Source organism: Chinchilla lanigera, unplaced genomic scaffold (assembly GCF_000276665.1).
Source record: "Chinchilla lanigera isolate Chin_1 unplaced genomic scaffold, ChiLan1.0 scaffold00029, whole genome shotgun sequence".
NCBI lineage: Eukaryota > Metazoa > Chordata > Mammalia > Rodentia > Chinchillidae > Chinchilla > Chinchilla lanigera.
The window spans coordinates 7,866,316-7,875,682 of NW_004955430.1; the positions used below are offsets into that span (position 1 = coordinate 7,866,316).

The 9,367-nt window shown below is 51.1% G+C and overlaps 1 protein-coding gene across 2 annotated transcripts in view; it reads right to left on the bottom strand.

Moving 5' to 3' along the window:
• Positions 1 to 856: 856 nt before the first annotated feature.
• Positions 857 to 9,367, bottom strand: part of Dnase1l3 (deoxyribonuclease I-like 3) — a 24,908-nt gene continuing 16,397 nt past the window's right edge. For both annotated transcript variants that reach the window (XM_013515717.1, XM_013515716.1), the window contains 4 exons: positions 8,800 to 8,912; positions 5,545 to 5,702; positions 2,714 to 2,810; positions 857 to 2,270 (listed from right to left, as the gene is read on the bottom strand). In XM_013515717.1, the coding sequence (XP_013371171.1) occupies positions 2,154 to 2,270; positions 2,714 to 2,810; positions 5,545 to 5,702; positions 8,800 to 8,912 (485 nt within the window). In that variant the 3' untranslated portion in view covers positions 857 to 2,153. The remainder of the gene's footprint in view (positions 2,271 to 2,713; positions 2,811 to 5,544; positions 5,703 to 8,799; positions 8,913 to 9,367) is intronic.

Here is a 9,367-nt window from a genome sequence, read left to right on the forward strand (position 1 = left end):
CTCACCTTCTCCGTGCGTCCTCTCCCAGCAGAGGTCCAGGTCCAGCGGCCAGGGCCCTTGCCATGCTGGCTGGTGGAGATTTCAGTGCTTTGGGGTAAAAGAATGACCTTCCCCCTCCAGAACGAGCTCACTTGTGAATTGCTTGCTTAACCACTTTGGGCCTTGGAGACTGGAAGTTTTCCTGGGACAGTGAGTCCTGCCTTAGAAGAGGGGTGAATGGGTGACAGAAATCTTAACACCCTTGCCATCTCCCCCTAAAATCTGGGAGATGAATGGGGCAAGAAAACCTCAACAAAATCTCAGAGGTGAATTGGATGTTTGGGGAAGATGTTCTCCCCAGCTTACTCAGGGCCTTTTGGGTCTTATTCTTTCAGTCAGATGCTACATAATTTCAGATATCAGGCTGCTATGGTCAGGATCTGGAGTCTGCCCCATCATCTCATGGTTTGGTTAAAAACTCTGTCCCCAGCTCACAGGGCTATTAGGAGGCAGTGGGACCTTTAAGAGGTGGAGCTTAATTGGAGGAAGTTCCGGTCATGGGGCTGTACCTTCCAAGGGCCACTGAGATCCCACACCTCCCTGTCTCTCCTTGCTTCCTAGCCACCGTGAGCTGAGTGCCTTTGCTCCAGCTCTCGCCCTCTACCATGACATCTGTCATCATGGCCACAGGGCCAAAAGCAGTACAGCCAGTTTGCCAGGGGCCGTCAGCTCGGAGACTGTGAGCCAAAGGAAACTTTCTTCCTTTTAAGTTGACTTATCTCAGATCATTTGTCACACCAAGGGAAAACCGGTTAATACTTTGTGATCTCTTTTTCTTGATGTACTAAGGGAAAAGAAGACAAAACAAAACCAGAAGCAGAACCATGCACATAGTGTGCCACACTTTGTATTTGTCAAGGTTATCTGTGGTGCTTTTTTTTTTTTTTTTTGGTACCGGGAATGAAACTCAGGACTTTAACACTTGCCAGGCAGGTGCTTGTGCCGCTGAGCTCTATCCCCGGCCCTTACGGTGCTTGTTTACGCACAGGTTTTCTGCAGAAGACCACAAGCTGGGTAGAAGTCTCTTTCCGAGACAGGAAACCAGAGGATGTGTCAGGGCGTGGGAGTCTTTTTTGCTGCTGCTTCTTCAGTACTGTGTGTACATTTAAGCCATGCTCATGTCCCGCCGGAGCCGAGAAGCAATGTTAAGGAAAATACACAAAAATGGGCACATTTTTATGCAGGCCAAATGGTGCGGTGTTGCCGGATACATAGAAGTTGCAGGAAAATAACAAAATCTTTTGGCTTCAGTCAGCCAGGGGAGACTGCTTCACATTAGACCTGCAGGGAGCTCTAGCGCCAGCCCCGTGACTAGTTAAACGAGGTCAGTGTGGTAATGCAGGCAGACAAAATGGGACTAGGGCACGTAGTTCAGGCTCTGGGGCAGAGTAGGGCATGGGGCAGAGCCAAAGCCCCAAGGGAGGGCAGACACGGGCGGGGCAGGGAAAGCCAGAGCCGGTCCCGCTCTTGCGGATAGGGTGAGCTGCCAGACGGTGGAGCCTTCATGGTGAGGGAGTCCTGAGGGGTCCTCGGCGGGGTAGGAGTGGTCAGAACGGAGCGTCACAGGGTGACACTGGTGGCTCCTGGGCTGGCTGGAGGAGGACAATCTGGAGGCAGGCAGGCCAGGTGGGAGTGGCTGTGACCCTTCAGCAGTGTGCGCTCTCTTGGTGGCCTGGCCTCAGACAGAAGAGGCAGAGTTAGAACAGTTAACTGTCCCCTAAGGGGGCAGCTGGGGCCCTGGTGCTTCTGCTCACTTCCTGGGGGTAGATCTTCTCGTGAGGACGGCAGGCTGGTGTTCGTCCTCCTATGGCCTCTGCTGTGGCATAGTCGGTAGGGAACTAGTGCCAGCGCACGTGGGGCTCCGGCTCCAGTGCCCAAGCCTTCTTTTTGGACTTCAAAAGCCAAGGTGTTCTTTTGGGCAGTCCAGAGGAGGTAGGAGCCGGGAAGGATAACAGAAGACTCTCCTTCCAGTGTGGCTAAGGCAGAATGAACTCAAGTGGAAAATAAAAGCGACCGGACCGGTTTTCTTTCCTGAGAGTACTGGGAGCAGTTGGTACTGTTAGAGCCATTTTATTTAGTGGCAGGAGAGGGTTAATAGAATGGCGCCCTTGTGTCTAGGAGCGGTTGGCCTTCTTTTTCTTCTTCGGGGGAACAGATTTTTTGTTGGTGGTGAAGGCCCTTGCAGACTTTAGTTTAAATTCAACTGGAAAGTGGTCGCTGACCTCCAGCGCCTGTAAGGAGAAGGGTAGGTAGATGTGGGTTTAGGAGATGCCTGGGGTATGCTGGCATTTTAGTGACGAGCAAACTCAGGAACAGGGAGGGAAGATGAAAGGCCCGAAGTCACTCAGCAGATTAGTGGACATTATCCTTGGCCAGACTCAATCGGATACTTTGGCAGGTGCCTGAGGCAGGAGAATCATGAGTCTGAGGCCAGCCTGGGTGGCATACAGCAAGTTCAAGAGTAGCCTAGACTACACAGTGAGACCTTGTCTTAAAAAAAGAAAAAAAAAAGAAAGAAAAATTTTGGCAGGTTCTCAAAATGCAGAATCACAGTTAATAGTTACTGAGACTCAAGGTTCAGGGTCCAGTGTGGGGTCTTTGATGCTGACCTCCACGAGGGACAGCAGCTCACCTTTCCAACGTGGTGGCACAGAGGACAAAACGGCAGCCTTACCTCCTCTTCAGACAACTGGTAAGCCTTCTGGAAGTCAAAGACGCCGTTTGATCCGGGAACCACAGACTTGACGATCTCTTGTCCTCGAAGCACGATCCTGGAACAAGGGGAGGAAAGGCAGTTGTGTTAATCCACGCTCTTGACTTCCTGAAGTCGGACCCAGGCCTGGGTTTGCGATCCGGAAGCGCCTGAGCAGCCTAGCTGTTCCACATGGGCTCCAAGTCCATGTCTGGCTCCAGCTGGCAACCCCAGGGGACAGTTCCTGCAATTGCAAAGGAGAATCCGGGCCTGCCGTGGCCCTGTGGGCAGAGGACAGTGTCGCGGTGTGGCCGTTGGCCCTGGAGGTGGAGAGCAGACATCAGACAGCACAAGGACACCGCACCATGCAGCAACAACACGCACACTGAGCGCATCGTGCCCTTTGGGTGCTCTTCCACTCCTCTGAGAGATTATGGAGAAATTCTCTTATCCTGAGTACCTCCCTAAGCCTCCGTTTTGACAAAGACAGAGCAAGCATCCTGCAGGCCAGAGAAATAAGGAAGAATCGGACAGTTTTCACTGGGCTTCTTTTTAATTTCTTTGATTTATGGCAAATTACACTGTTTATTTGTTTTTTTGAGACAGGGTCTCGCTATGTTCCAGGCTGGCCGGAAACATGCTCTCCTCCTGCCTTGGCCTCCGGGAGTGCTGGGATTACTGATGCGCACCACCATGCCTGGCTGCGGTGCTGTTCTCTTACTGTAATGTCATCCTTTAACAATTAACTTACTTCAGTGAGAAATTAGTGGGTTTAAAAAAAAAATAGAGAGAAAACAATACAGTCCAGACACTTGGCGGTGATGACACCACCTGGGGATGTGGCAGCCAGATGGGTTTTGGAAACGGACTCTACTGGAGCTCCGCGGGCAAGCAGGTGGGGCCCACATGGCCCTGGCTGCCTGCCCGAGGCATGCAGAGCGCCCCACCCTGCCTTTCTGTGCCTGTGTCCTGAGTTGTTCTGATTCTGAGTTTGTCAACGCCACCATGTGGTTTGTTTTTGCTGTTGTTGCTGTTTTGTTTTGCAGTGCTGAGGGCTGAACCTAGGGCCTTAGGCCTTAGGCCTGCTAAGCAAGCGCTGTACCGCTTAGGCCTGCTAAGCAAGCGCTGTACCGCTGGGCCACACCCCAGACCTTTGGCTCCTTTTTTACTCAGCCCAAATGTAAGCTCTTCTTTGCATTAAATTGGAGACTCATGCAAGCCATTTTTAAGGGTCAGAGAGCAAAAAGCAATATATCTAAGGCTGCTCAGTTCTGACTTCTCCAGCATGAGCACGGGTCTGCTCTCAGGTTACATTTTCCCAGGCCAGGCCAAGGCACAAGCCAGGCAGGGCCTGGGGGTCTTTCATATCCGCCAGCACTCAGCATATGTAGATGTTCAACAAATATTTGGTCCAGGACAAGAACTGGAATTGAGACCATCTTGTCTAGGTCCATTTTTGAAACATTTGTAAACCCCAAGAATTACACATGTTGTTGTAGAACACAGAAAATTCAGAGCATTAAAATAAGAAACTAATGTTTAAAAAAATCTGTGTATTTCCCTATCCTTGGCATATAATGGTTACAGAACCGGGGAAACGTGTTCTTAACCTGTTCCTCCATGGGCATCTTTTCTGGAGATCAGCTGTTCTCCTGTATCATTATTTTCCATCAGTCACATCTCATTCACAAGGAGAACAAGGCACATGGAGAAGGGACTGTACCTGCCAAGAGGCCAGAACGGGAAAGTGCCCGGATGGAACGGTGTCTCCCAGCACGCCTGGAGGCCTTTGGAGTGGAGGGGTGGGGGGTGAAGGGAAGCCTGGGGCTTGGCCTCCGGTAACTTTCTACCCTGGGCTTCCACTTTCAATAGTTAGAGCAGTGACATCTGCAAAGGCAACTCCAGCTGTGAAAGTCCCAAGAGGAACATAAGAGGCCAGGGGATGGAAGCGAAAGCCAGGCCTCGAGGGGTGAGAAAACAGCGAGGAGGCCAGCTGTTCTCCTGCAGCAGGCTGAGCTCTGAGCTGTGGCCGCCTGGAGCCTGGACTCCCAGGGACTTCTCTGCCTGTAGCTGCGTTCTGCTGACTCCCACCACTTCCTTCTCGATTCAAGGAGCAAAAGTGAAAGTGTTTGAAAACCCCCAGCGAGACTTGGAAAGTACAAGGGAATGCTATTGCTTGAATGTATCCTTTGAACTTAGGAATGGGTAGCAGAAGCTTTGAAAGTATAAATGACCTTGCACTCACTGCTCTCATTTTTATGGCTGTACCCGGAGGAAATAATAAATGTTTGCCAAAAATACATGCACAAGATGTTCACTTCCACAGTATAAGAGCAAACCCTTGATAGTAACCGATAGGGACCGGGTGAATAAGCCCCAGTACCTCATTGTGAGAGGAGAGACAACAGCCCAAGGGTGTACTGAGAGCTGACCAAACATTCACTGTGCTAGCAGCTTTTGGGTAACACATAGACTACTTCATTTAATCCTCTTCATAGCTCTGTGACTGAGGCTGTAGTGCAGCCTCTAGTTTATGGCGAGGAAATGAAGTCACAGAGATCGTATGTGTCTTGGCCATAGACCAGGTAAGGGGCAGAGTCAGGATTTGACACTGGGCCTGTTTGACGCCAGAGCCAGTGCCGGCCACCGCTAGGCTCTGGCGCTCAGGGCCCTGCCTTGGGTCAGGCAGTTCTGCACTGTGCAAGGTTCCTGACGCAGGGGCCTTGAAATGCAGCTGACGCCGCCCTCTGCGTTGGCCTGAGCTTCGCCCACCTACAGGCCCCGTGCGGCCAGAGGCCCTGCAGAGAGCCTACCTGTCATAGGCACAGCTGGTGCTCTTCTTGACCGTGGTGTCCTCGTCATCTGCAATCAGCCATACGAACTTGGGGTCGGTCCTCAAGCGAATGTCCTTCCAGGCCTTCTTGGGGACATAGCTGCAGCCAGCGTTGAAGTCACCCATGAAAATGAAATTCTGAAAGACGTGTTTTGGGACTGTCACTTGGAGGGTGCTGGTGTACACTGCTCCCTCTCAGGACTTCAGCAATGACTCCATCTCCCATGCCCAGGAAATAAGGGGACCTTTTATTACCCGAATGGTGCCCCACTCCAAATTCATATGTTGAGGTCCTGACCTCCAGTACTGCACTGTATTGTATTGTAGAATGTGACTGTATTTGAAGATAGGGTCTTGAAGGAGGAAGTTAAGGTAAAATGACATCAGGTGCGTGCCCTAAGCCAATAGGATAAGTGTCCTTATAAAAACAGGAGGGGCTGGAGATGAGCTCGGTGGTGAAGCGCTCACCAGTGCTCATCCTCCCTCCTTTCCACCCCCAGCACCACAGGAAAAAAGAGAGAAAAGGGAGATTAGGACACAGACAGACACAAAAAGGAGGCGATGTAAGGTTATCATAAGAAAATGACCATCTAGCTGGGTATGGTGGCTCACTCTTGTAGCCCCAGCACTCAGGAGGCTGAGGCAGGAGGGTTGTGAGTTTAACACATTCATGATAGGGCCATGATTTGGATGTCTTGCTGCTGGCCAACTCTGATTTGAATGTGTTACGCTCCTGCCAGCTTGAACCACCGGTGGTACATGCATGACTGTCCCTTGGGGCAGCATGGGGCAGTCCGATTGGGTGACACAAGCTGATGAGACAGTCATGTAGGTACTACCAGTGGTTCAAGGTGGCAGGAACAAGTTAAGGTCAGTCTAGGTTACATAGCAAGAACCCCAGACCCTGTCTCAAAAAAGAAAAAGGAGGAGGGAGGGAGGAAGAGAGAAAGAGGGAATGAGAGAGGGAGAGAGAAAAGAGGAGAAGAGGAGGAGGGAAAGAAGGTAAAGAGAAAGGAGAAGAGGAAGGAGAAGAAAAAGAGGAGGATGCAGAGGAGGAGAAAGAGAAGTGGGCGGGGCAGAGGGGAAGGGAGGGAGGGGGAGGGCTGTCTGACAGTCTGCTAGCCAACGAGAGAGGAGTCCCAGAAGGCACCAAGCCAGCTCACACACTTTGACCTTGAACTTCCCACCCACAAACGTGAGAAAAGCCTTTGTATCATTTAATCCACCCAGGTTTTGCCACTTTGGTGCTGCAGCCCTAGCAGATAAACAGAGGGTCTCTCTGAATTTTATTCTAATTGTAAAAGAAGAGGCCACAGTTTACAACCAAGTCCAAGCTTCGAAGACTATCTGGCAGGTGACTACAAAGAACGTTTTTTGTTTAGTTGGTTGGGTGTTTTGTTTGTTTATCTGTTTTTGTGTTAGAGATTGATCCGAGGGCCTTCACACAGAGCTACATCCCCAGCCCTCCTTTATGTTTTATTTTGAGGCAGGATCTCACTAAGTTGCTCAATTCCCCGGGCTGGGCCTAAACTCTCAATCCTCCTGCCTCGGCCTCACAGAGTGCTAAAATGGTGGGTGTGCCCCACCACGCCTGGCCCGGACATTTTCATAACCAGCCTGGGTTAGAATTGTGTTCTTAATACAAAGGAGGGCGTTTGCTCCACTGCCCTGTCCTGTCCTTAGTCACCATGTCTCTGTAATTCAGCATGCAGAAGGAGGAGGGAATACAAGAACCGAGCCAAGATACTCCCTCACATCTTTTGTCCCTGCCTCAAACTACTGCGGCTATAAACATATGGATGAATCAACACCTTTGTTTCCAAGCAGGAAAAATGTACTTGGGTGGGGTACTGACAGCTTTGGCACAAGTCTCTCCCTCTCTCCTATTATTCTGAGGCTGGAAACTTAGGCCTGTGGAGATCTTGTCCCAAGGAAGTGGGAGAAGTCATAACGGGAGGAGCTGCAGGGGAAGATGTCCGTCCCCACCCCAGGCCACCAACAGAAAGTTGCTATCTTGGAATTATTTCTCCCTGTAGGGCCCTTGGAACAGAATTTATAACATTCCCCAAAGCAGAGGAAGCGCCAGATTTCCTTGTTTGTGCTCTTGCTTGGGGTGGTTGCTGGCTTCAGGATGTTCTTCAAGAGCATGTCATCCTGACCTCAGTGATCACGGCTTCCTCCGAGACTGACGGGTACAGTGGAGGCCAGGATGTCTCCCTGAGTGACCACCCAGCTTCCACTAATACAGGCACAATGTGCTGAGCTTTCACGGAGTGCCCAATCCCACATATGATGGAGTTGATAGAGTTTAAGTCGTACCTCACAACAGGAAACTCTAGAAAGTAGAAAGCACCATGAACCATGAACCATGGACCATGAACCATGAACCATGAACCATGAACCATTAACCATTAATTGTGTTGCCTCATCCAGGTCGTTCAAGTAGTGAAGTCAAGAATGAAACCCAGCCTGCCTCACCTAACGGTCCCTCTGTTCACCTTTGGGTCACTGCCCAGGGATGGATGCCCAATAGAAGCTCAAAATATTCTTGAATGAATGAATGATCTCATAATTTTTAGGATGAATGAACAAGACTTTCTCCTTCCCCATCTCTGGCCAACTGAGTTCACCCTTTACTCATTTTGTACACTGGGCAGCGGAACTGAGGAGGCGGAAGGGGATCCCGGGAGTCACACTCCAAAAGGAGAAGAGAGGAATTTTGAAGAACAGCCCTCTGCAGCACTTCTGCATTGCCAAGCGCTCCCACAGACCCCAGCGCCACAGGTGGTAGCGCCTGTCTTCCGGATGAGGAAATAAGGCAGGCCCTCGCGGTGGCAGGCATCACTTGCTCCTCCTTGTCATCAGCCAGTTTGAGAACCTGCCACTTGCCCCTGAAACACTCCTGACCTCTCTATGCCTCGCTCTTCCCAGCTGCAAAGTGGGCTGAAGGCAGGCAGTTACCTTGTGGGATTATTAGGGGGCTGAAATACACTTGTCCATGTCAAGCCCCACGCGGTTCCTGGCACCAGCCAGTCACTCCATAAATGCTGGCATCTGTCATAAATGGTGCAGGGTAGGAGTCCTGAGACCCACTGGAGGGCCCCAGGCAGCTAGCAAGAGGGCCGGCGAGGCTGACAGGCCCAGGTAAAGCTGTGGAGTGGTGGTGGTGCGCGTGTGTCCTGCTCCTCGCCTTCCTACTCAAGGACCAGCTTCTGCCTCTGCTCAGAGGACTCACCTCCGCCTTCCACCGGCGTTGCAGGTCCGTGTAGACGTCCACCAGCTCGTCTATCTCTTTCACGGAGTCCTCAGGGGTGGTGTGCAGGGGAACAATCACGAAGTCCTTGACAGCTGATAACAGGGGAGCAGCAGAGGTCACACACTCCCTGTCCACTTCCCACAAGTACTTTGTGAGGAAATAAGTTCTCCTTTCTGAACATACGGGCTACATCCTGCAGGCCGCTGGTCCAACTGTGGCAGAGGTCTTAGAGGCCCTAGGATCACTGAGCCTTTTTAGTTTGTTATTTTTGGTTTTTGATATTGGGTATCACTAGGTAGTTCGGGCTGGCCTTGAACTCACTATGTAGCCCAGGTTGGCCCTGAACTTTCGGTAGTCCTCCTGCCTCAGCCTCCCGAGTGCTGGGATTACAGGCATGTGTCACCAGGCCTGGTTGGGTCACTTGCTTTCAGTACATTAAATATTTTCTCCCACTTGCCCTTCACAACCAAGAAAAGGCTGGTAGACAGTGTTCCTTGCTGGTGGTGTGGGGGTGTTCTATTTTCTCTCTTTTTATTTTTGCAAAACT